This window comes from Aquarana catesbeiana, linkage group LG05 (assembly GCF_042186555.1).
Source record: "Aquarana catesbeiana isolate 2022-GZ linkage group LG05, ASM4218655v1, whole genome shotgun sequence".
Lineage (NCBI taxonomy): Eukaryota > Metazoa > Chordata > Amphibia > Anura > Ranidae > Aquarana > Aquarana catesbeiana.
The window spans coordinates 244,666,440-244,694,078 of NC_133328.1; the positions used below are offsets into that span (position 1 = coordinate 244,666,440).

Sequence of the window (27,639 nt, forward strand, 5' to 3'; positions counted from 1 at the left end):
ATAAGGAGCCATGCCATAGGCAAGGGCCCTCCTTTTCCTCTCAGAAACTGATTTTTTTGTCCGCCTGGGTCGGCAGGTAAGAGTTCCCAGTCCGACAGGGTGCCCGCTGAGGGACAAAAGCATCCCTGGTTTCGCAAGCCAAACAAACCGAGCAAATCTGTTCCCGCATAAAGGTTCGCCCCCGCCCGACTCTCGGGTGGGGGGTCGCCATCGGGAGTTTGCAGCTCGGTGGACCTCCCTACTCTCCGACCTGTGGGTCTACGAACTGGTTTTATCAGGATACAAGATAGTTTCTTGTTCGCCAAACAGATTTTTTCCCTCCAACCTTCATCTTCTTCTGGCTCGTTGGGAAGCCCTGTTTGGCGCAGTACAGGACCTGCTGCTGCGCGGGGTGATAGTACCTGTGCCGACGCCGGAAAGGTTTCAGGGGTTCTACTCCAATCTGTTTGTAGTCCCAAAGAAAGAATGGGTCCGTCCGGTCCTGGATCTCAAGGCCCTCAACAGCTTTGTGAAAGTACAAAGGTTCAGGATGGAATCTGTTCGCTCTGTGGTCGCTGCACTCCATCAGGGGGATTTCCTGACCTCCTTGGACATCAAGGACGCATACTTGCATGTCCCCGTATGCGTCAGGCATCAGAGGTTTCTGCGATTTGCGGTCAGGGACGAGCACTGCCAATTTGTAGCTCTCCCTTTTGGCCTAGCATCAGCACCAAGGGTCTTCACCAAGCTAGCCCCGATTCTGGCATTGCTACGGCAACGAGGGATCGCAATCGTGGGTTACCTGGACGACCTCCTTCTGAGAGCAGCTTCTGCCTCAGAATTAAGGGAGGTTGTGGCGATCACCATACAGACTCTTCGGGAGTTTGGTTGGGTACTGAACCTCCAGAAGTCGGTGTTGGTGCTGACTCAACGCCTGGAGTACCTGGGCTTGCTTCTATACTCCTCAGAGGCGAGAGTCTTTCTCCATTCAGACAAGTTGCGGACTCTTCAAGCTGCGGTGAAGTTGTTGGTGTCCCGCAGGTGGTCGTCGTTGCGTTTTTTGCATGCGTGTCCTGGGTCTCATGATAGCCACTTTCGAGGTGGTACTGTATACTCAATTCCACAATTGAGTCTTGCAGAAAGAGATCCTGTCAAAATGGGACAAATCCCCATTATCCCTGGATTGTCAAATTCGGATGAGCCAGCTTGTCAGGGGTTCCCTGCTCTAGTGGCTGAGGTCTCCGGCCCTTCGGTCCGGGAAGTCGTTCCTTCCTATTCATTAGACAGTGATCACAACGGACACCAGCCTGACCGGTTGGGGGGAGTTTGGGGCATACAGTCGGCCCAGGGTTGCTGGATGCAAGAAGAATCCCGCCTGTCGATCAGTGTGTTGGAGCTTTGGGCGATCAGGCGGTGCCTCTCCACATGGTCACAGAGGCTGCAGGGGCGTCCGCTCAGGATCCAGTCAGACAACGCCACGGCGGTGGCGTATGTCAACCATCAAGGAGGAACAAGGAGCTCGGCTGCAGCACTGGAGGTCGCTCACATCCTGCGGTGGGCATAGCGGCCGTGTACATTCCGGGCGTAGAAAACTGGCAAGCGGACTACCTAAGTCATCAGATGCTGGACCAAGGGGAATGGTCGCTACATCCAGATGTATTTCTGCTCCTTTGCCTAAGATGGGGCACGCCAGATATGGATCTCTTGGCTTCTTGACTGAATCGGAAGGTACAGAGGTTTGTTGCCAGGTCAAAAGATCCTTGGGCGGACACGTCAGACACGTTGGCTCCATGGGGGCATTATCGGCTGATTTATGCCCCCCCCCCACTCAAACTTCTGCCACATCTGCTTCGCAGAGTGGAGGCTGAGGGGATTCAGGTGATTATGATTGCCCCAGAGTGGCCTCAGGGTCCTTGGTACGCCGTCATAGTACGAATGGTGGCGGATGTTCCTTGGCAGCTGCCGATGCGAGAAGACCTTCTGTCGCAAGGTTCAATACTTTATCCTGCTTTACAGTCACTGGCTTTAACGGCATGGCTGTTAAAAGTCAGGTGCTAAAGGACTGAGGTCTGTCGGATTCGGTAATCTCCACTATGCTGAGGGCACGGAAGTCATCTTCTCGGACGATTTATCATCGTACGTGGAAGACCTACATCTCCACGTGTGAGGAGATGGGGTGGCGTCCGCGTACATATTCAGTTTCCAGGATCCTGCTGTTTTTGCAGCGAGGAGTGGATCAGAAACTTGTCTTAAGCACCATACAGGTATCAGCTTTAGCTGTCTTTTTTTTTAAGCGACCTTTGGCGACTCATTCCTTGGTGAGTACGTTTGTTCAGGGGGTTCGACATGTGGCCTCTCTGGTTCGACCACTGCTGCCTCCGTGGTCTTTGAATCTGGTGCTCTCAGTACTTCAGAAACCGCCGTTTGAAAATATTAGGGAGATCCCCTTATTGACACTCTCTCAGAAAGTAGTCTTTCTAGTGGCTATTACATCTGCAAGGCGGGTTTCTGAGTTGGTGGTCTTGTCATGCAAGTCTCCCTACTTGGTCCTCCACAAGGATAAGGCGGTTCTGCGCCTGCAGCCTTCGTTTCTTCCAAAGGTGGTTTCGGCCTTTCATCTAAATGAGGACATTGTGCTTCCGTCGTCATGTCCTCGGCCGTCACACCCAAAAGAGGTTGCTTTGCATTCATTGGACGTGGTCCGGGCTCTGCGGGTGTATCTGTCTGCTACGGCTCCTCTTCGGAGGACGGACTCGCTGTTTCTATCAGTGGCTGGTCCGAAGAAGGGCCTGGCGGTCTCGTCGGCCACCATTTCTCGGTGGATCAGACAGATCATGGTTCAGGCTTATGCCTTAAGGGGGCGGGTGCCCCCCTTTCCTGTCACGGCACATTCGACCAGGGCATTCGGTGCCTCCTGGGCTTTCCGACATCAAGTGTCTGTTTCCCAGGTGTGTAAGGCGGTGACCTGGTCGTCCGTTCACACTTTCACAAAGTTTTACACGGTTGATGTGAGCGCATCATCGGATGCTTGCTTCGGCCGCAAGGTTTTGCAGGCGGCTGTTTAGGCCAACACCCAAAATTTCACAGAAATTTATTGCATTTATCTGTTTTTTCCCCAAACTTTCTGCAATTCATTGTGGACCAGACCAATTTATATGCCCAGCAGTATATTGCCAACAACCCCCAATCATCATATGCCCGTCCGTTTGAGTGGAGAGATCTGAATTTGGAGGAGTTTAAATTGTTTATGGGCCTTACCATAAACATGGGGCTTACAAAAAAAAAAATTAAGGACATGCCTATTGGTCCACCAACCCCATCCACCACATGCCCATTTATTCTGCCGTAATGTCCAGGTCCCAATACGAGATGAATATGCGGTTCCTTCATTTCAGCAAATTACGATAAGTTATATAAAATTTGCCCACTCATAAATTTCTTTTCCAAACGATTTGCAGAACTATATGTATATATGTGTGTGTATATGTGTTCATTTATATGTATATATGAACTCAGCATATATGTGTAGATGAGTCCCTCGTACCCTTTTCAGCCCGGCTAGGAATAAAACAATACATTCCTGGCAAAAAGGCCAGATACAGAGTTAAATTTTACAAGCTTTGTGAGAGAGTCACAGGTTATCTGTATGCGTTCCGCATATATGAAGGAAGAGATTCCCAGCTCCAGCCCCCTGAGTGCCCGGCCTACATGGGCACAACTAAAAAAATTGTATGGGACCTGGCATACCCACTTCTGAACAAAGGGTATCACATATACCTTGATAACTTCTACACCAAGCTGCCCCTTTTCAAACACTTGTACATCACAAAAACCCTGGCCTGCGGAACCTCCAGAAAGAATAAGAAGGGCTTCCCACAATTCATAGTGAACAAAAAGCTGCAAAGGGGGAAAGAGCAACATTGAGATGCAACAAAGTGCTGGCCTTGAGGTGGAAGGATAACTGGAACGTGCACAATGATGTCCACCATCCATGATGACACTACAATTGAGGTTCAAAGAAGACGAGGTCCCATTAAAAAGCCAACATGTGTCCAAGATTACAATCTCTACATGAGGGTGGGGGGGGGGGGGGGGTGGATTTCAATGATCAAATGATTCAGCCCTATTTGTCAGTAAGGAGGTCCTGTTTATGGTACAAGAAGGTAGCAATTTATCTAATCTATTTGGCCATTTATAACTCCTACATAGTCTACACTAAATCCACGGAAAGCCCCACCCCCTTCATAAAATTCATTGGGGAAGTTGTCATGTCCTTCATCTTGCAACAAAGGCCCCCCCACCCCAGAAGACCTTAGCTCTGATGCGGTTAGCCGACTTCATGAGCGCCACTTCCCGTACAACATTCCACCATCTGAAGCAGGCCGAAGTCGGCAAAAAAAATATTGTGTGTGCAGCAAAAGAGGATTTCGAAGAGATACCAGCTACCATTGTCCCCAGTGTCTCTCCAAACCTGGCCTTTGCATTGGTGAATGCTTCAAACTTTTATCACACATCCCAAAAAAATCAGAACATATTTTTAACCATTTCCCCATTTTCATCATCTCTGCTGACCATTTTCCATGCTTCCTCAAATATCCATGCCACTGCCTTCCACGTGAACTGACCCTGGCCTGTTTTTTGACTATGCCTCTGTCTACGATTGGACTGCTTCCACGTGAACTGACCCTGGCCTGTTTTATCAACTACGCTTCTGCCTACCACTTGGACTGCTTGGGCATGAACTGACCCTGACCTGTTTTATGGATTATGCTTTTGCCTACCGCTTGGACTGATATGTTGCCCTGCTACTGTAGTACACAGAGGTCTCACATATGTGAGGGTCTCCAGAATTGTTTTTTTTTTTTTTACGGATGGAGAATTTTTTGTTTTCTCCAAGTCCCCTAATTTCTGGATTAGGGTCTGGAGTCTGGAGGCTTCATAGAGATTTGGGTGGGCGAAGCCTCTACCCCTGTGCACAGGTCTTAACCGATTGTGGCCCTCAGCCTACTGCTGACTTATTGCCATCATGCCTCTGCCTGCTACCTGGACTATGCAAATAATTAGCTGTAGCAAGAGGCAGTATGTTTATGAAGGGCTGGAGAGCGGTACAGTAATGAGTGTCTGCAGGTAACAGTATACCAGGACCAATATTATGGCTGTGCTGGCTGTCTCTGCCTGGACAATTTCTATGGACAAATGCTTTGGCTGTGCTGACAATATCCTTGTGCTGACTATAGACAACAGTCCTGCCTGCTGCCTGGATAATTACCGTATTTATCGGCGTATAACACGCACCGGCGTATAACACGCACCCCAATTTAGGAGGGAATTTTAAGGAAAAAAAAACTTTTAGGAGGGAAGTTGAAGGGAAAAAAAACTTACATTTAAACGCCCATCATTGCAGCCTTCTCAGTGCAGCCATGTCAGTGCAGCCATGTCAGTGCAGCCTTGTCAGTGCAGCCTTCCCCAATGCAGCCTTGTCAGTGCAGACTTCCCCAGTGCAGCCTTGTCAGTGCAGACTTCCCCAGTGCAGCCTTGTCAGTGCAGACTTCCCCAGTGCAGCCTTCCCCAGTGCAGCCTTCCCCAGTGCAGCCTTGTCAGTGCAGACTTCCCCAGTGCAGCCTTGTCAGTGCAGCTTTCCCCAGTGCAGCTTTCCCCAGTGCAGCCTTCCCCAGTGCAGCCTTCCCCAGTGATCCCAGCCATTCTGGGCTTCAAAATCGCCGATCGCGATTTGAAAATGGCGCCGCCGGCGCCGAAATACACAGAGCCGGTCCTCGGCTCTTTCCGGCGGCTGTCGTTCACTTTCGGCTCCACTCGTAGTCCCGAGCGGAGCTATCCGAACCTAGCCGAGTAGGTTCGGATAGCTCCGCTCGGGACTACGAGTGGAGCCGAAAATGAACGACAGCCGCCGGAAAGAGCCGAGGACCGGCTCTGTGTATTTCGGCGCCGGCGGCGCCATTTTCAAATCGCGGTCGGCGATTTTGAAAATGTGACAGGTCGGGATCGCAGGGGATCGGCGTATAACACGCACCTGCGATTTTCCCCTGGTTTTAAGGGGAAAAAAGTGCGTGTTATACGCCGATAAATACAGTACTATTGTTACTATTGCTGTCACTGCCTGGACCAGTGCTCTCCTCCTGTGGACACTACTAAAAGCACAGGTTTTAGGTGTGTATATATATATATATATATATATATATATATATATATATATATATATATATATATATATATATATATGTATGTATATGTATATATATGTATGTATGTGTATATATATATATTAGAGATATATATATATATATATATATATATATATATATATATATAGAGAGAGAGAGAGAGAGAGAGAGAGAGATATATATATATATATCTCTCTCTCTATATATATATATATATATATATTTATTATTATTAAAAACATTTTTTTTTTTTTTTACCCTTTCCACAATAGAATTTATTTATAATTATAATTCTTGGTATGTACATGCTATGTATAAGAAATATGAAGGGCCTTCAAAAATGATAAGTTGCCACAAAATTATATATGTAATTTATGCTCCCAGAACGCCTGATGGTGCTACTTCGAAGTTTGGCCTCTGTACGTAGCCAAGCTGTGTAAATGTCTCACACATGTGGTATCACCTTACTCAGGAGGAGTTGCAGAATGTATTTTGGGGTGTCATTTATGCTATATACATGCTATGTGTTGGAAATATATTATAAATGGACAACTTTGTGTAAAAAAAAAAGTGTTTTTCATTTTTTTTCCCACATTTTCCAAAAACTTCTTGAAAAAAATGAACCATTCAAAAGACTCATTATGCCTCAAAGATTATATGTTGGGGTGTTTGCTTTCCAAAATTGGGTCATTTTGTGGGCAATTTCATTGTTCTGGTGCTCCAGGGCCTTCAACATTGTAATAGGTGGTTGAGAAATGAGATGTGTAATTTATGCTCGTAGAACGCCTGAAGGTGCTACTTAAATGCCTTTGTATGCGGCCAGGCTGTATAAGCCCTGGTTCACATTGATACTACCTTGAAATCGCGCTACTTCACTTGAAGTAGCGCGATTTCAAAGTAGCAAGGTCAGCGCAATTTCAGGTGCTACTTGAGACATCTGTGTGGCTTCATGCACAGATGTCTATTGAAGTCACTCCTGCAATCGTTGTTGCACCGATTAGAACAGTGTCATCGCCTCCAATATACAAAACCAATGCAGCGCTCTATGGGACTAGCATAAAAAAACTTTGCAGATAATATGCCAAGTAAGGTTCATTTATTAAATGCACATTTAAAATATTTTAAAAACAACTGTCAGGTGGAAATGAGATACAGAAAATCAAAACATTATAAAACTCATTGCCATTGTTGTACTGTGAAAGAATATATACACGATACCACCATTGGTCCGGATAACGAGGGGTTAACATCAACAAGTCAACTCCAAGGCTCAGTCCTGGGATGAATAGCCCGATGTGCAGGGGAAGCAGCCAAGATAGAAAGGCACGGGTCACAATGATATGACCGATGGCTTGTCAAGGGCGTCCGGCCCGCTGTGCCGCAGGAGATGTATTGTAATAGACACCGCTGGAGCTGATTGAGCTAGCAGAGATCAGGCGCTCTGGATGATGCGGACGTCGGAGCCAGAAACAAGGAGGACCCGGATGTATGAAGGTGGATCGCAAGCTCAAATGTCACTGTGGCTATGGTCGCCATGGTGGAGCCACAGCGGGCTGGACACCCTTGACAAGCCATCGGTCGTATCATTGTGACCCGTACCTTTCTATCTTGGCTACTTCCCCTGCACGTCGGGCTATTCATTCCAGGACTGAGCCTTGGAGTTGACTTGTTGATGTTAACTCCTCATCATCCGGACCATTGGTGGTATCGTGTATATATTCTTTCACAGTACATCAACAATGGCAATGCATTTTTATGTTTTCATCTTCTAGATCTCATTTCCACCCGACAGTAGTTTTTAAAATATTTTAAGTGTGCATTTAATAAATGAACTTGGCATATTATCTGCAAAGTTTTTTTTATGCTAGTCCCATAGAGCACTGCATTGGTTTTGTATGTTCTGTAGTCCTTTTCCAATGGTTGGCAGCTGCACTGGGTTCTAGTTTTTCTTCACATCCCCCAGGATAGGCACATTTTTATTAATGACTGACCGTTTTAGCACTTAAGGGCGTTTTTGGTCTTTGTTCATCGCCTCCAATAAGCTTCGACTTGATCTCTCAAAACGCATGACAAATCTCTCCAATGTGAACCTAGGCTTAGTCTCACACATGTGGTATTGCCATACTCAGGAGGATTAGCAGAATGTATTTCGGGGTGTAATTTGTTGCATATGCTCCGTGAGAGAAATAACCTGTTAATATGACAATTTTGTAAAAAAAATAAATAAATCTTAATTTTGTAAAGAATTGGAAGAAATTACAACCTAAAAGAACACACCATGCTACCGACTTTATACCTTGGAATGTCTACTTTTTAAAAAGGGGTAATTTGGGGGGGTATTTGTACTTTCCTGACTTGTTAGTGTCTCAAGAAATGAGATACATTAGGTGTAATCAATTTTCAGAGATGGGCACCATAGCTTGCAGACTCTATAACTTTCACAAAGACCAAATAATATACACTAATTTGGGTTATTTTTACCAAAGATATGTAGCAGTAAAAATTTTGGTCAACATTTATGAAGAAAAATTACTAATTTGCTAAATTTTATGACCAAAACAATGAAAAGGGCATTTTTTTCACAACATTTTCAGTCTTTTTTTTTATTTGTATCACAACAAATAAAAAAACCCACTAGTGATTAAATACCACCAAAAGAAAGCTCTATTTGTGGGGAAAAAAGGGATGCATATTTCATATGGGTACAGTGACTGAGTAATTGTCATTCTAAGTGTGTGAGCACTGAAAGCTGAAAATTGGTTTGGGCAGGAAGGGGGTATAAGTGCCCTGTATTGAAGTGGTTAAAATGTAATGGAAAAAAATATACACAAATATTAAAATTTAATAAAAAATAAAATAAATGTTCTAACTTTTGGATTTGCCTTTCACAGCTGGCGGATCATATTATATGATTTCAAGATCTTTAGGTCCAGAATTTGGAGGAGCTGTAGGACTTTGCTTTTATTTGGGCACCACTTTTGCTGGAGCTATGTACATTCTTGGAACAATTGAAATCCTCTTAGTAAGTGTGTTTATTTTAATGTTTCATTGTGAAAAGACTTGGAAAAATATGCATGAGGTTTTGACTGCCAAAATGTTAAACCAGTTTTGTTTTCTCAGACAATTGCAGCTTTTTACTGATGCAGAGCATCAGTGCAAAATACGCTAGAACAGTAGGTGAAGTAAGAGTTAGCAGAAACCATTGGGGCATTTACTGTAGATGAAAAGTCTTTTTGGTCAGATCAGGACTTTCATCCCCACCCTAATGTTTTCATTGTAGTGTATGCATTAAAGCTTAAGCCTAAACCTGCTCCTATTTTGCATAATTTGCCTTCCCTGGTTTCTACCATCCTCCTTCATCCATACGCTGACTTATTTTAATTGCACACATTTTTTTTAGACCCAGTAATGTCATCAGTGTGTCCCTGTGCTTCACTATGCAATGCAGGCAGCTCAAATCCTGGTGGAAAAAAGGACATAGTGCTGTAAACTGTGTTAATTTCATTGAAGAAAACATTTTAGTCAACAAAAATACGACCAAAACTAAAACCATTCAAGTGACTAAAATACAACTAAAACTAAAATGGCATTTTAGTCAAAAGACTATGACTAAAACTAAATCGAAATTTGATGTCAAAATTACCACCGCATAAGTAGGGGGATCTACTAAGCTGCTAAAAGTTTCTTAATATTTAATGTTGGTAATATATTCAGGTTATATGTGCAATGGCATTAAATACAGTAGAGCTTACAGTTTTTTTTGAATATCTTAGGCCCCTTTCACACGGGCACCGTCGGTTTAGCCACGTTAAAAATGTATCAATTCTTATCTGTTGCTTCATCCGTCGTCATCAGTCATCCGTTCCGTTAATCTCCATTTTCATCCGTCTTCCGTTCCGTTAATATCCGTTTTCAACCATTAATGTACACGTTTACATCCATTTTTTCATCCGTTTTTGTATCCGTTTTCATCCGTTTACAGCAGTTTCTTTGCATTTAAGGAAATTACCCAGAAAGCCTTGCTCCACCCATTCTACATTGCCATGTGTGAACAATTTGCCGACTACTTTCTATCTCCATCAGGAGAAGTTTCATGGCAGTGTATATATATATATATATATATATATATATATATATATATATATATATATATATATATAATAATGCAGTGCAAATTTTAATTTATTAATTCATTAATTTGGGTATTTCATTGTGTTTTGATAGCATAAAAAGACACAAAAGCACATGATATGTTCAGAACAGTTTTAGTTTTATTATTCTGCATAACCCTTTTAAAATAAAGGTTTTTTCACTTTATTTTTTTATTTGTCAAAGTATGAACTTTGAATTATTTCTTCAAAATGGATCTTAACTGATCGGACGTTGACGGACATTGTCAGATCTGTAGCTTTGTACGTTAAAAAAACGGATAAAACGGATAAAAACGGAAACAGAGGTTAACTGATGGTAACGGATGGTCATCCGTTTGCCCATAGGAATGCATTGTCGACGGATGGAAGAAAAACGGATAGACGGTCCATCCATGTGAAAGGGGCCTTAAAGTTACACTTCCGTTTCTCAGTATTTGTGTTTATAAAACTTGGTTTTATTCATAAATATGTTCTATATCAGAGCGGCTAAATCTGTGTCTGTAGTGCATGTGCAAACCTTAATGACATAAATATTAACCTGTTATTTTTGATTATTACTCTAGGAGTATATAATGGGTTTGGGAAGTCTAGAGAAACCTAAATAATGCACTGAGATTTAACAAAACCCATTAGATTTTAGTTGACTAAATTGTACTGGAGATCGAATAAAATATGACTAAAACAATTCAGACGTCTAAAAATATGACAAACTAAAATGGCATATTACTCAAGACTGTGGGGTTGGTTTACTAAAGGCAAATACACTGTGCACTACAAATGCACTTGGAAGTGCAGTCATATAGATCTGAGTAGAAGATATAAAATGAGGGGAAGATCTGCTGATTTCTATTATCCAATCATGTGCAATTAAAATTGCTGTTTTTTTATTTCCCTTGCATGTCCCCCTCAGGTCTACAACGACTGCACTTCCAAGTGCAATTGCAGTGCACGTGTAGTGCACAGTGTATTTACCTTTAGTAAATAAACCTCCCTGACTAAAACTAAATTGAAATATGATGTCAAAATGAACACTGGCTGTAAATGGCTTTTTGAAATCCTCACAGCATCTTACCCTAGTACTGTTTTCAAGAGCCCTCAGCCCTGGAGCATACAGGGGATTAGCTCTTGGGAGGAGTTCTGCTAATATTAAAATGCCTTCATAAGCAGGTGTCAGTATGGGGGAGAGTGGGCATCCCTAGGCAGACTCCATATGTATACAGACGTCTCTAAGTAATGCCCACATGTAGTACTGAGCCTCCATGATTGAAATAACTAATCCATTAAATAACTGGAACAGACCAGGGACAAGTCTGGAGAGGAAGGGGCCCGATAATGCTGGACACCCTCCAGCGCTGAAATGAGGTGGGCTCTATATGACTTGCTATGGCTTCTAATGCACACTGTGAGTAGCTCACAGTGTATGGTGGAATTAGCTTTAACCTGCTCCCGCCCGCACTATAGCCGAATGACTGCTACAGCACCGGGTCTTAATTGCCAGGAGGCCGCCATATGACATCCCCCTATGCATGAGCTGCCTGCACGCTCCCTGTCTGGTGCACGCAGCGCGCTCTGTGATCACCGAGTCTGAGACTCGGCTTATCACAGATCGGAGTAAGGGGTCGATCCCGGCCCCCTACCATGTGATCAGCTGTAAGCCAAAAACAGCTGATCACTTAATGTGAACAGAAGATCGGTAATCCTTTTTTTGATCGAAAAAAAAAAGCTGATCACCGACTTCTGTCAGAGGGACATCAGTCCCTCACACAGAGAGCGGCGGCTGCCTCATCTGAGCCTACCAGTGCCCACAGTGCCACCTTCCTTTGCCCAACAGTGCTGCCAATCAATGCCCAGTTGAGTATTTATTTATTTATTTATTTTTAGTCATATATATTCATTTTTATGCACATTGTGAAGTGCTTCAAATATCATTATTTAATCAATGCCCAGTGCCACCGATTAGTGCTGCCTATCAGTGTCACCTACCAATGCCTATCGGTGCCACCCATCAGTGATCATCAGTGCCCTTCGATGCCACCTCTGTGTTGCCTTATCAGTGCCCATCAGTGCAGCCTCATCAGCACACATCAATGAAGGAGAAAAATTACCTGTTTTCAAAATTTTAGAACAAACAATGAAACTTTTTTCATTTCACAATTTTCAGTGTTTTTTAAATACCACCAAAAGAAAGCTCTATTTGTGTGAAAAAAATTATAAAAATGTCATTTGGGTACAGCGTTGCATGATTGCGCAATTATCATTCAAATAGTGACAGCGCTGAAAACTGAAAATTGGTCTGGGCAGAAAGACGCATAAAAAATGCATCTAACGCATCGGCAGAGCTCTTCAGGGTGGCCGGGCGATTGGCTAACCCCAAGTGTGGTCAACCTGAAGAGAAAAACTCTGTTGAATTATGCAAAATTTTATCATGTTATTTTAAAGAGAAAATAGAACTCATCAGAAAAAACATTTCATCAGTGGAGATGGAAGAAACATGCCCACCATATGCAGGGACCCGCTTCTCTGTCTTTTATTCGGTGACTCCAGAAAATATTAAAATCATCCTCAGATCTCTCAGAGCCTCGTCCTCATCACTTGATCCCTGTATTGTACAGTTGAAAGACTCCTTGGATGCTCTGGCGCCTTTTATTGCAGACATTGTCAACATGTCTTTTGCTACCGGTGTCGTTCCATGCATTCTGAAGCAGGCGGTGGTTATACCCCTGCTAAAGAGAGCTAATGTGGAGCAAACCGTATTGAGCAATAATCGCCCAAACTGCACCCTGCTGTTTTTGGCAAAAATCTTGGCGCGAGCTGCGGTATGGCAACTTCAACCTCACCTGGAGTCTAATAAAATTTTTGATAACTTCCAGTCAGGATTTCGTCCTGGGAGAGGTTTAGAAACTGCCCTGGTAAAATTCCAGGATGACCTACTCTGGGCCTTGGATGAGACTGAAGCTTCTGCCTTGGTACTTCTGGACCTGTCGGCAGCTTTTGATACCATCGACCATTCTATACTTGTAGATAGGTTGAAGATGGTAGCGGGAATGGATGGTATAGCTCTGGCATGGGTAGCCTCGTTCCTGCGAGGGTTCAGAGGGTAAAGTAGGGACCATTTTATTCCTCCAATAGTCCCTTGTCTTGCGTGGTCCCACAAGGATCGGCTTTATCTCTGATCCTTTTTAATACCTATATGAGGCTGCTGCTGTACATCATTCGCCGTCACAATCTCCTGTTCCATGTTTATGCTGATGACACCCAGATCTACTTAAAATTATCCAAGAAAGGGGAGGATCAGGTCATGCTGGCCTCCTGCCTGGAGGAAATCCAATCCTGGATGGGTGCCAATTATCTAAAGCTAAATGGCACCAAAACTGAATGCATCATTTTCAGTAACCAGGTGTATTCCAACCTGTTTCTGTCCTGGCCAGAATCTTTTAAACGTTTTCCAATTCCGGACACTCAGGTCAAGGACCTGGGCGTCATCTTTGACTCTAGGTTGACCCTGCACCCTCAGGTAAATCAGGTGGTGATTTCATGCCACTTCTACCTGAGACTCCTGAGGTCGACTTTTCGCTCTATCGCAGACTCTGACAAGATCTCCATGGTCAATGCCATTATCAGCAGTCGACTGGACTGCTGTAATGCCCTGTATCTGGGTTTGCCTGCTTGTACCATCTACAAGCTCCAGTTGATTCAGAATGCCACAGCAAGGTTACTGAAAGGTGTTGGTCGTTGTGACCGCATCACTCCATCTTTAGAGCCCTGCATTGGCTGCCCGTTAAAGAACGGGTTCTGTTCAAAACCGGATGCCTTGTCCATAAGGCATTGCATGGACGTGGCCCAGAGTATCTGAAGGAAAAATTTGTCAAGTATGTGCCTACCCGATCCTTGAGATCGGCAAACTTGGCCATACTGAAGATTCCAAAATTTAAAAAGAAAACGTGCAGAGGGAGAACGAGTGAATTACAAGGAGCTGAATTTTGGAACTCCTTGCCTCTGAAACTGAGACTTGAGAATAACTTTTTGAAATTCCGAAAGAAATTGAAAACCGTACTTTTTGTACAAGCTTTTGGAGTCGCCTAATTTTAATTGGGGTGTGATGGACAGACTCCCTGGCTTTTATTTTGTATGTTGCCATGCTGGTTTGCTGGTTCTCTTAAGGTCTTTTAATGTCAATGTCCTTTTGTTTTGCGCATCGAGGCCTTCGGGTAAGATTGCGTAGGTTAAGCATTTTAATAAATAAGAGGGTTTAAGTGCCCAGTAAGCAAATGGTTAATATATAACTAAAGGCAAAACTTTTTTATTTTAGTTTTGGACAGAGTGGCGCTCACCCTCACTATTTTGTCCTGTTTACTTTTATTAAAAGTAAAAGAAAATCACAAATTTTGTATTGTTCCCAGAACAGTAATGGAGCGGAAATCATCTAATGGGGACACTAGTTCTGGTGACCTGGGGGACCCTGAGAGATTCCCTTCATTTGCAAGGATTTCCTCTCACTTTCTGTTCTCTCTGTGGAACAAGAAGTGAAGGTAAATATCTCCAACGGGACACAGATGACACAAAAAAAAAAAAAAAAAATTTACTAGGGTTATAACTTTCCCTTACTCTATCCAAAATGAAATAAAAAAAAGTTTTGCCTATAGTTCCACTTTAGGAAGTGTCTGTTTTAGGTATAAAACTATCATTTTATGTTTGGATTGGTTTCCAATGTGCAACCATCATCCTAAATATATAAACTCTTTTTGATATGTTAATCTCTCTGGGTGATTGAGGTTGGCATATATACATAATTCCTAACCTTTCCACCATGTTTTTTTGTCAAACTGTGTCTGATCACAGAATCGTTCTGAATTTTTATGCTGACCTCCTTACTTATAGAGGTTAACAGAGGTGTATAAGCCAAACCTTGTCTGTGCATAGAGCCATGGTTTTTATGCAGCCGCTTTAAAACTGAAGGAAAAGTGCAAAAAACTTAGTTTGCTAGTTGGTTAAGATTGACACTTTAAAGATAATTGACTATTTGAAAATGTGAAAATAATAACTTTGTATATATTTTTTTTCTACAGACTTATATATCACCCAATGCTGCCATATTCCCAATAGAAAAAGATAATCCTCAAGCCATGTTTAACAACATGAGAGTTTATGGGACATGCATAATTGCCATAATGGCTATAGTAGTATTTGTTGGTGTTAAGTATGTAAACAAACTTGCTTTAGTATTTCTTGCCTGTGTGATTCTGTCCATTATGGCCATATATGCTGGAGTAATCAAATCTGCATTTGATCCACCAGATTTTCCGTAAGTAAAGAAATGTATTCCTATATTCCATTGTTCTGTACCACGTTTCCAGTTTAGTGTTTTTTTTTTTCTTTCTTTGGCATGGCCTACACCCTCCATTATTTATATATGCTAGCAAAAATGTAAAAATTGAGTCTATAAAAATTGAAGGGGGGAGTTGATCAGCCCAGGTATGACACATTAGTATGTCAGTAGACAACACTGCCAATACACAGACCTCACCTGTCACAACTAAGATATACTTTTATAAGTCTGAACACACCAACTGCCATTATGTCATAATTGGACAACTTGTATATCCCTTGATGAGTGCTAGCCATGTACTTGGTAGATTGTCCAAAGTTCTTACCATGTCCTAGTGATGTGCTCAACATGTCCCTAGCAGAATGATGTATGTTTTCATTATATAGCTTGCAAAGTGCTCAAATGTTCCTACCGTGTCTCTGGTAATCCATGTAGTTAGCATGTCCATGGAAGAGCAATTTAGGTGGTCAGTTTTGTCCTAGCATGACCTTTGCAAAGTACCAAGTGTTCTTACTAGGTCCTTGGCAAAGTGACAAGTATGCTCACTATGTTCCTGGTTGCGTGTGTGCCAGGTTCTTTATAGGTACTCAGTGCATCCCTTGCAAAGTGCTCAATGTTTTTAACGATGTTGTGTGCCCCTTTGTGCTCAGCATGTCAATTGCAGAGTACTTAACCCCTTTGCGCTTGAGGGTAAAACAAATCTTAATGCCTAAGCACAATTTTGCAACGTTAACATGTGTTAGTAAAACTGTACATATCATCACAACTACTTTGTGCATCTAGGTGGATTATACCGCTTTTTTTCAGGACAAATTGGGCTTTCATTTTTAGTCAACTGTAATGGATATGTCCTGATTTTTATTTATTCATTATCAAAAGAAAACTGATAATAAAAATAGTAAATAAAAATAATTTTTTAAATTTAGCTGTGTATTTCTTGCTACTGCCATAACTTTCCACAAAAGAACAACCCAAATTAAATTCTCCTGCTCCTGACTATCACAGCAATACCACATATGTGTATGTTAGTTGTTGTTTGTATCCAAAATGCAGCCCAAAAACAAAAGTTATTATTATTATTATACAGGATTTATATAGCGCCGACAGTTTACGCAGCGCTTTACAACATTAGGGCAGACAGTACAAGTACAATACAATTCAATACAGGAGGAATCAGAGGGCCCTGCTCGTTAGAGCTTACAATCTAGGAGGGAGGGTCAAGTTATACAAAAGGGTAATAGCTATGGGGGATGAGCTAATGGAGAAAATAGTGCAGTTGTTAGATGGAGGCAGGATAGGCTTCTCTGAAGAGGAACGTTTTCAGGGATTGCCTAAAGGTGGATAAATTTGGAGACAGTCTGACGGATTGGGGTAGGGAATTCCAGAGGATGGGCGAGGCCCGGGAGAAGTCCTGGAGGCGGATATGGGAGGAGGTGATGAGGGAGCTAGAGAGCAGGAGGTCTTGGGAGGAACGCAGATGGCGATTAGGTTGGTATTTTAAGACTAGGTTAGTGATGTAGCTGGGGGCAGAGTTGTGGATGGCTTTGTAACTTATTGTTAGTATTTTGAATTTAATTCGTTGGGTGAGTGGTAGCCAATGGATGGATTGGCAGAGAGGGGTAGTAGACACTGAGCGGTTTGTAAGGTGGATGAGTCTGGCAGCAGCATTCATGATGGACTGAAGGGGGGATAGTCTATTTAAAGGTAAGCCAATGAGGAGGGAGTTGCAGTAGTAAAGGCAAGAGATAACCAGGGAGTGAATCAGGAGCTTTGTGGTTTCATTGGTTAGAAAGGGACGTAGTTTAGCGATGTTGCAGAGGTTGAGGCAGCAAGCTTTGGAAAGTGATTGGATGTGGGGCCGAAAGGAGAGTTCAGAGTCCAGGATAACACCTAGCACCCTGACATGTGGGGACGGGTGGATGGTTTTGCCACTGCTCTTGACAGAGAAGTCAGGGGAAGAGGCATGTGGGGGAGGAAATATTATAAGCTTGGTTTTGGACAAGTTGAGTTTGAAGAAGTGGTGTGACATCCATACAGATATGTCGGTTAGTAAGTTAGTTATGCGTGAGGAGACTGATGGAGTGAGTTGAGGGGTGGAGAGATAGATTTGTGTGTCGTCAGCATAGAAATGATATTGAAAGCCATGAGAGGCTATCAGCTGACCCAGGGAAGAGGTGTAGATTGAAAATAAGAGGTCCAAGAACAGAACCTTGGGGGACCCCGACAGAGAAGGGAAGAGGAGTGGAGGAAGTGGAATTGTAAGTGACACTGAAGGTGCATTGGGATAGGTAGGATGAGAGCCACTGAAGAGCACAGTCACGGAGACCGAGGGAGTAAAGTTTTTTTTTTGAGGAGGGGGTGGTCAACTGTATCAAAGGCAGCTGAAAGATCCAGAAGTAGGAGTACAGAATAGTGTCTGTTGGTTTTTGCAGTTAGTAGGTCTTTTGTGAGTTTTAAAAGAGCAGTTTCTGTGGAGTGTTGAGGGCGAAATCCAGTGGAGATTTCATCATGGATTGTATCAATCTTGTTTTTGAAGTGATTAGCGATCTCCTGGGCAGTGAGTAAGTCAGTGGGTGGAGGCGGCGGAGGACAAAGTAGAGAGCTGAAGGCAGAGAAGAGTTTACGGGGACTGGATGAGAAGGTGTTAATGAGAGTTGTAAAATTGGTTTGCTTGGCTGAAAGTGCCCCTCTCGACTTATACTCGAGTCACTGCCATCTGCCTACATGATCAGCGTGTCATGCAGGCAGACAGCGGCCAGCGTGTGATGATACATTTCGGAGGCTATTCCAGCTTTCAAAAGCCGCGCCTCCTGCTCGTTTGTGATAGGCTGAACACTCCATTTCCCAGCAGTCAGTGTACAGCAGTCAGTGTACAGCCTATCACGGACATTCTCTTATCCTCGTCTGTGGTATGAGAATGAGAGAATGTCCGTGATAGGCTGACTGCTGAGTGTTCTGCCTATCACAGATGAGGAGGAGGCGCGGCTTTTGAACAGTGGAATGGCCGACGAACTGTATTATCACACGCTGATCGGAGGATGGAGATCGCAACAGGGAGGTTGCACAGGACACAGGTAGGCTGCACAGGGACACAGGACACATGTACAGGACACAGGGACACATGTACAGGACACAGGACACATGCACAGGATACAGGACACATGCACAGGATACAGGACACATGCACAGGATACAGGACACATGCACAGGATACAGGACACATGCACAGGATACAGGACACATGCACAGGATACAGGACACATGCACAGGACACAGGACACATGCACAGGACACAGGACACATACACAGGACACAGGATACAGGTAGGCTGCACAGGATACAGGTAGGCTGCACAGGACACAGGGAGGCATGCAGCTGCAGATGGGCATTGTTGACCCTCTTTTTTCACTTTCAGTAGCTGCTGCATTTCTCACCCTCGTCTTATACTCAGGTCAATACGTTTTTCCCAGTTTTTTGTGGTAAATTAGAGGCCTCGACTTATACTTGGGTCGACTTATACTTGAGTATATACGGTATATATGTAGCACTGGCCCTGACCTCCAAAGGCCTAATGGACCCACATTTTGTCATGGGCCCCCTCGGGCAGACATGCCTCAGCTGAGAAGTCCCTGTCTGACCCCTATGCTCTTTAAATTGTCCATTTGGAAAAGATGTTTTGGGAAATATTCCCTTTCCTCTCCATGCCCTCCACTCTTGAATGTGCTATTTAACCCACATATACCAGACAGCCCACCCTTCTCCCGTATGCTCCCTTGGACTCAGGCTGGAATTTTTCAATTGCGCCACTTGGTGCATCCCGTTACTCCTGTGCTTTTATCTTTTACAGATTTACAGTCTAAACTCCAGGTTTTGAAATCCCTTTTTTACTCCTATATGCAAATTAAACATTTCTTACCTGGTAAATCCTCTGGCCTCTCATTAGACGAACCCACTAGCTTTGAACTCCAATGCACTCAAGGCCCTTATGAACCCCACTTAATATTGGCTATATACAGAATTCTTCAGGAGACTGCTACTTTGACTGAATCCAGTCATTCTTCTATGAGTAAATGGGCTCATATTGTCAAACAAACCATCTCCCTGTCAGACTGGGATAAAATTTGGGAATCTATAGACTTCTATTATATCCTGCAGAAGTCTATGGCTCAGTGCAGGTAACCCACTGCGCTGCACCTGTGGATCAGTTTGAAAGCAGCCCATTAACCACTACAGAACAGATGCCCATATATACACTGTGGTTTTAGTAATAAATTTACCAAAATAACAGTCTTCCATTCAGGTATCGCCGGCTATTGCTGTCCCAGACAGAGAGCATCTGGTATCACTCTGTCTGTGACAGGAGGTGGCGCTATACAGGAAGCATCGGCGGCCACTTGCTTTCTCTACCGCCAGCTGTCATGCCAAAAAACTAGGGAATCTAGTGACACCCTTAGTGCAATTGTGACATCATATAGAATACATGCTTGACATTGTTGCACCTGGTCAAAAATAGCTCAGAAAGAGCGGGAAGGGCAGTGGCATGGGAAGCAAGCATTATAAGAGGTGTCGCCTATCTAGTGGACAGTGGATATTATCCATTGTTTTAATACAGATGAGTCTCAGGATATAGTTGAACAGTTGCATACAATATGCTTATTATAAATGCATTTATATTTTATTTGATATGTTTGTTCATAAAATTGCCTTTTTTAACAGCTAGCTGGAGTTTTTACAATGGCAATAAACTGTGGTCTTGCAACACAGTGCCTTTTTCAGGTCATTGAAGCTAGATATTACTTACCCTTTTGAAGGGCTTTCACTTTTTTTTTGCTTGATAAACAAGTGAAAATTCCATTAATACAGATCTGTATATTCTGCACCATGTTATGGCAACTGTAGTGTCCATGTTTTTGTGTACTGTAATATGGGTATCTTGTGTACCCATATAAGTAGGTACTTCCAGAAACTCCATATTTTAATATGTTTGCATTCTTTCTTTTTTTTTTTTTAATTCATATGATAATCTTCAGATAGATATATAATTTAGGACTTGTGTCGTGTGCATTCCCTATCCTTTTTATAACAAATACATGTTTCTTTAATAGTAATGCTTAAAATACTCTTATATTTTACAGCATATGCCTTCTAGGTAATCGTGTATTAGCAGCACGAAATCTTAATGTTTGTGCCAAAAACATTTCCAATGATACAATTAATGATTTCTTTTGGAATAAATTTTGTACATCTGGAAACCACAGTCAGTCCTGTGACAGCTATTTTTTGGCTAATGATGTAACGGAAATACAAGGAATTCCTGGAATTTCTAGTGGTGTTATACTTGGTGAGTCATTAAAGTCTGTTACCCCAACATTTTCAAATTTGTGAGGTTTGTCTGTTGTACCATGTACTTATAGTACAAAATACCATATTCTCCTCCTTGTGTTGCTTCCTTTGTGTGAAATACCTAGTGATCCTGCCAGTCCCTCTGCTTTCATATTTCAAGCTGACTACACCAGGCATCGAAGCGCTTCCTTCCCAACATAGCCAGTTTTCTTCTTTGCATTCTGCTTGGAACCTCTGTCTGCCTATACTTCAATTTTCAGACTTCTGCTGACACCCACCACCTGCACAGCTAATCACTGGAAAGATCAGTGTACTGCTGTTCCTCTGCCTTCTACGGACATGCCCCCTGCAGTCTCCACCCCCCACCTCTGTAATCATCTTACGCAGCTAAGAACAGAGGTAGTGTGATAAAAAAAAGGTAATTATAATGTATTTGTTTATATCTGTGCACAAACTTTTTTGCTTTGCATCTCTATTTTTAAACTAAAGTTTGTTTTACAAGGTAAGAGGTTCACATTTACTTTAAGTCATTTATAAAGGAGAGAAGCAGACTTGCCTTTGTTGCAGAGTTTCTGATGAAGGATCCAATTAGGACCCTTAATCTGCATCTGCAACAGCTGGATAACCCTGCTTCAGCAGTCGGTTGTGAGTACCCCTGGTTTGGGACCTTTAAGTACATGCTTGGTAGTATATCTGATCACTAGTGCAGAAGGAGCAATCAGAGGTTTGTGCAAACAAAATTGTATACAGACGTTATAAACTGCAATTTTAGCTTTCCTTCAAATACTGGTGCACCTCCAAGCTGCTCTGGTGCAAAGGGTCATAGCCATAGTCTCGGTAAGGAAAAGGTTATAGGATTTTTATTCAAACCTGTCAACTGTCCCCAAGGCCAAAGGGGGCATCCACCTCATACTAGATCTGAAGGTTCTTTACACTTTCCTCCAGGTGCAAAAAATCTCCATTAAATTCATCAGGTCAGTCATTGCTTTCCTCTGGCCTTTTTGGACATTAAGGATGCTTAATTGCATGTTCTCATCGGCCTGGTACATCAATACTACCTGCATTTTGCAGTGGACAAACTTCATTACCAACTTGGTGTCCTTCCTTTTGGCTTATCCTACTGCACATTGGATTGTTCTTGTGTTGCTTCATTCTCAGAGCATTCCTATAGTGGGGTATCTCTAGGCAACCTTCTTTTGAGGGATCAGTCGGCACAGAGACTATATCCGTGTCCAACGAACTGTCCAGATCTTATAGGAGTTAAGATGGACTATCAACCCTCCATGTTTGCATGAGATTTCTGGGTGTTAATAGTGGCCACTTTCAAAGCAGTTTCATATGCCCAATAGCACTCTAGACCATAGCAAGTCAACATTCTGGTAGTTTAGGACAGACTGGTTCAGTCCCTGGTTTGTTGCTCCCTAGTTTGTTGCCCCCTGGTTTGTCCCTGATTTGTCGACCAGGCTTTCCCTGGCCATGTCAATCATGAATCTAGCTTTGGAGTTGGTAAAATTCTTCCTTCCACTAGTTTGGAAGTTTGTACAATGGATGTCAGTCTATTAGGCTGGTATAAGGTCCTTTATATTTTATCAGTGCAAGGGACCTGGCTACCAAAGAAAGCTAGTTTTCTGATCAATATTCTGGAGCTCAGAGCAATTTGGCTATCACTTTAACTCTGGACCTCTCGGATTTGAGGCCACCTGGTCAGAATTTTGTCGAACACATAGTACAGTGGTTTACATCAACCATCAGGGAGGAACTAGAAGTTTTGAAGCAAAAAAAAAAGCAGATCAGATCTAGTCCACAATGCACACCCCAGGCATGAAAATTGGCAATTGTTAATGTCTGGACTCTGGAGAATGTTCCCTTCAACCTTAAGTGTTTAGAGTCCTCTGGCGCAGATGGAGGGGTGCTGGGTTTGGATATCTTTGCTTCCAGGTTCAAAAACAAACTGAGCAGGTTTGTATCCATGTCCAAGAATCCTCTATCCTTTGCATGGGTGCTCTGGTACCTTCATGGAATCAATTCAACATGGTGTATGCTGTTCCTCATGAAACCCCTTCCTCCTCAGCTCTGAAGGATCAAGATGGAGGGAATTCTGATGATTCTCATTGCACCAAACTGGCTCAGGCCAATGTGATACTCAGACCTCATTAGATTCCTAGTATACTCTCTGTGGGCATCTCCATATCAATATAGTATCCCTTCCTCGGGTCATAGTTAAAACCTAATACCAAATAGTTAATAATATATAGGGTCTAGGATATGATAATGATATGGGGTCTGGGATTAAAAGTACCATTTCAGTCTTTACAGATAACACCAAGCTATTCAGTGAAAAAACATCTTTACAGGATGTCTCCAGCTTACAAGCCAACCTCAATGCACCGTTTAATTGGGCAGCTGTGTTGCAAATAAAGTTTATTGTTGATAAATGTAAAGTTCTGTACTTGGTGGCTAGGCATATGCATGCATCATACATACTGGGGGTAGTACAACTGGGGAAATGAATGGTAGAGAAGGATCTGGGTGTTCTGGAAGATCATAAGCTTAACAATACCATGCAAGGCCAAGCGGGGGTTTCCAAAGCAAGCAAAATCCTTTCTTGTTTTGTGAGGTATAGACTCGAGAGAGAGATCTTTTTGCCCCTGTATGCAGTTCAGTTTTGGGCACCAGTTCACAAAAAGGATATTGGGGAACCAGAGAGAGTGCAGAGACGGGCAACTAAACTGATTAGAAAAGGAAAGAATAGAGGAACTGAATATATTCTCTCTTGAGAAGAGGAGATTAAGGGGGGGATATCATCAACATGTATAAATAAATATATAACTGGTCCATATAGTGAACTCATTGTTATTCACTTTAAGGTCACCACAGAGGACAAGGGGGCACTCTTTATGTCTGGAGGAAGTCTCCAAATACAGAAAGGCTTCTCCACAGTAAGAGATGTGGCATAGACTCCCTCAAGAGCTGGTTCTGTCCAGCTCTGTAAAAAAAAGGCCTGGATTCCTTCCTAAATGTGCATAATATAACTGGATACCAACATTTTATAGGTAAAGTTGATCCAGGGAACATCCGATTGCCTTGTGGGGGATCAGGAAGGTTTTTTTTTTTTTCCCCTGCTGGTGCAAATTGGATCATGCTTCGCTGTGTTTTTTTTCTCTTCCTCTGGATCAACTGTGGATATTGGATTGTGTATAAAGGATTGTAATTTTTTGCTCCCCTTTTTGTTGGTTGAACTAAATGGAATTGTGTCTTTTTTCAACCAAACTATGTATAAAAAAATAAACAAAATTAGATAACAGTGAATAAATAACTAATATACAAGAGCATATACACATGGAATACGAAGTGGGGACATTTAAAGCGGAATTCTACCCAGAAATGGAACTTCTGCTGATCCGGTCCCTCCCCCCCCCCTCCGGTGTCACATTTGGCACCTTTTAGAGGGGAGCAGATACCTGTCTAATCCAGGTATTTGCTCCCACTTCCAGCAAAAGACCGCCGCAGAATCCTCGGCGAACTACACCATGTCCGGCCCCCCGTCTTCTGGGAGAGACACAGGTACCAGAACACAGCAGGGACCATTCAGAACGTGCAGCGCGACTCACGCATGCGCATTAGGAAACAAACTGTGAAGCTGCAAGGCTTCTCTTCCTGATTCCCTACAGAAGATACCGGCTCTCCACCCAGAGCCAAGGGACAGATCGGCTTTGGGTGAGGACATTGTGGGCGCCCTGGACAGGTAAGTGTCCTTATTTTAAAAGTCAGCAGCTGCAGTATTTGTAGCTGCTGACTTTTAATTTTTTTTGCAGGCAGAACTCTGCTTCAAGATGCCAGACAGAGATAATATACTACATCAGGTTTTAAAATTTATATAAAATTAAAGTACATTAAAAGATGCTTTGTTTTTTTAATTGAATTTGAATAAAGATCACATGTGATCCAGGTATACAGTACAGCGATTATTGCTCAACATGTTTCCCCAAAAGATGGCTTCTTCAGGAACATTTTTATTTACTGTACAGGATGTTAACTGTAGACAAAAAGAATACACATTTAGAGACAATATCACATAGGACAATGTAGCCCTGTTGTCAGGTTTCATACATAATTAATTCTTACAAAGTTACAATAAATCTGAAGGACTGCTCTTATCCCGAAAATGCCACTAGGTGAGTATGTATCCGTATAGGGGCCAAAAGGATATCAGTGTGTCATAGGAGAACAATATCACCGCAATAAGGATCTAGAAAAATAACCCAGATCCACAATAATCGCTGTACTGTATACCTGGATCACATTTAATCTTCATTCAAATTCTTAAAAAAAAAAAAAAAACTTTTAATGTACTCAATAACATTTTAAAACATCATGTCTGGCACCTTAAAAGTCCCCACTTCGTATTCCATGTGTATTTTCTAGTTTATGGTATGTGGTGCTTTGCTCCCCAGACTTCTGGCTGACAAATCTTTTCTAACATACAAGAGCCTCAGACAAATGTGAAAGACTCAGAAATAAAAAGTGGGGTTCAGCCAGTGCAAAAATATTACAATACTAATTTAAGCAGCTGGACACTCAAGGTCAATATATAACTATCCTTGGATAAATACAGAAAAAGAATACAATGCAGCACTAAAAACAAATCTACACTAAAAGTAATCAAAATCATTTATGGCAAGAGAGAGGCCATATTCAAATCCTTGTATATGGCCTCTCACTTGCCATAAATGATTTTAATTACTTTTAGTGTAGATTTGTTTTCAACGCTGCATTGTATTCTTTCTAAATGTGAAAAACTGAATAATAAAACCTACCATTTCATTAATAGGCTTTCAAAAAAAAAAAGCAAGGCGTCATTTATAAATAAATGTAATGTTTTTGTTTAATAGTTTTTTTTGTGTTGTCTTTCGCTGGGCTAATGTAACATTCCCTCACCTTCCATCTCAAGAAAAAAAGTAGCCAAAAGAACATTGGACCATGAGCCTTAACATTCAACAATAGTGAAAATAGCCTAACACTATAGTCCAAGAAAATTCAACCAGCAGGGGAAATATGAGAGAGACCTGTGCACTGTGTACAGTTTATGGAGAACCTTGTGCGAACAGATGAACAAATGGGTGTTCGGCAAGCGAACTTCCAGCTGCAGTGTGAAACGAAACCTTTAGCAGTGGTAACGATCTTCTTGTTTTCTGTCTGCTATCTCCAGTGAGGCTTTAATCCATCACCATCAGCTTTCTCCCACCACCTTGTGGCACAAAACCGTCTTTTGTTGTTCTTGTTTATCTGGACTTGACTTTAGTTTAGTCTTGCTAGTCCCTACACCTAGACCTTCCAAGCCCATTAGCCTCAATAGGCAGTGTTCTACTGATCATTCTGCTTCTTGCCCATTATCCCAACATCAAAATACATGTATGCATATTGATGCTTATTCACATTGTTATATAGCAAACCTGGATTGTTCTAAATTTATAACAAGAATATGGTTATTTCTTTAATGTAACAGATAATCTGTGGAGTGCATATAGTCCAAAAGAATCAATAATTGAGAGAAACCAATCATCAACTGCTTCAGGAGAAAGTCAGAAAACATACAATCAAAACTATGTCTTGACAGACATTATGACTTACTTCACAATGCTAGTTGGAATTTACTTTCCCTCTGTGACAGGTAAGGCAGTAATTGGATAGTAAAAGGTTACCTTATTGCTGTCTAAATATTTTGTTTAAAAAGACTTATACATAAGCTCTATCTATCTATCTATCTATCTATCTATCTATCTATCTATCTATCTATCTATCTATCTATCTATCTATTATAAAGTTTATTGTGGAAAAAGGGACAAAGCTTCATAATTAATTATGTTTTTGTGTTCATGTTAATTTGTGCTTGGCTAACTTCATGGTGGGGGCAGTGTGATGCCTTTCTAGACCTATACACCACATACAGTCGCAGGTAAATAAGACAGACCGTATAGCAACAGGTGACATGGCTTTAACCTAGATTGTGAAGTGGTGACCGTGAAAGTGTGTGTCATGGGACTGTACAGCATCAACACTGAGGATTGTGAGCATTGGTTGGGATGGTGGAGCAGCAACAGCAGAGCTGTGGAGCAGGGTGGTATGTGAAGTGACAGCAGTGGTGACTGTGAGGCAGTGACAGTGAGGAGTATATAGTATATTTGTAGAGGATACCTATTTTATCTTTGTCAAATGTAGCATATTGGAAGGCAATATTTCCTTTCCATTTTCTCTGAATAAAGGATTATTTATTTTGTACTTATTTTTACTGGATAAGAGCCTAGCTTGTCAGAGCAGCATGATGTCGATCGCTGGAAGATCCACACTCCCGTTATCAGGTGGACAGAGCAAGAAGAGTGCTTTAAAAAGCGTGAGTGGAGGGTATTGGCCCTAGATTAGTCTGTAGAATTGAGGAAGGGGTGAGTTATCCGTGAAGAGATAGGATGTCTGCAGAGCTGAGGTGTCTGGGAAAGGATAAAGGGTCTGGGGTAGTGAGATGTCTGTGGAGGTATCGAGTATCAGCGACAGTGAGATTTGCCTGGGGAAGGATTTAAGCTGGGTACACACTGGCTGAAAATCGTCCAGTTCAACAGGAACCGGACAATTTTCTGTTATTGTGCACAGCTTGGGGAAAAAA

The 27,639-nt window shown here is 42.4% G+C and overlaps 1 protein-coding gene across 3 annotated transcripts in view; it reads left to right on the top strand.

Moving 5' to 3' along the window:
• The window catches only part of SLC12A7 (solute carrier family 12 member 7), a 919,795-nt gene that overhangs the window by 504,976 nt on the left and 387,180 nt on the right, over window positions 1-27,639 (top strand). For all 3 annotated transcript variants that reach the window (XM_073630658.1, XM_073630657.1, XM_073630659.1), the window contains exons 6-9: window positions 9,053-9,183; window positions 15,379-15,614; window positions 20,774-20,979; window positions 26,488-26,652. In XM_073630658.1, the coding sequence (XP_073486759.1) occupies window positions 9,053-9,183; window positions 15,379-15,614; window positions 20,774-20,979; window positions 26,488-26,652 (738 nt within the window). The remainder of the gene's footprint in view (window positions 1-9,052; window positions 9,184-15,378; window positions 15,615-20,773; window positions 20,980-26,487; window positions 26,653-27,639) is intronic.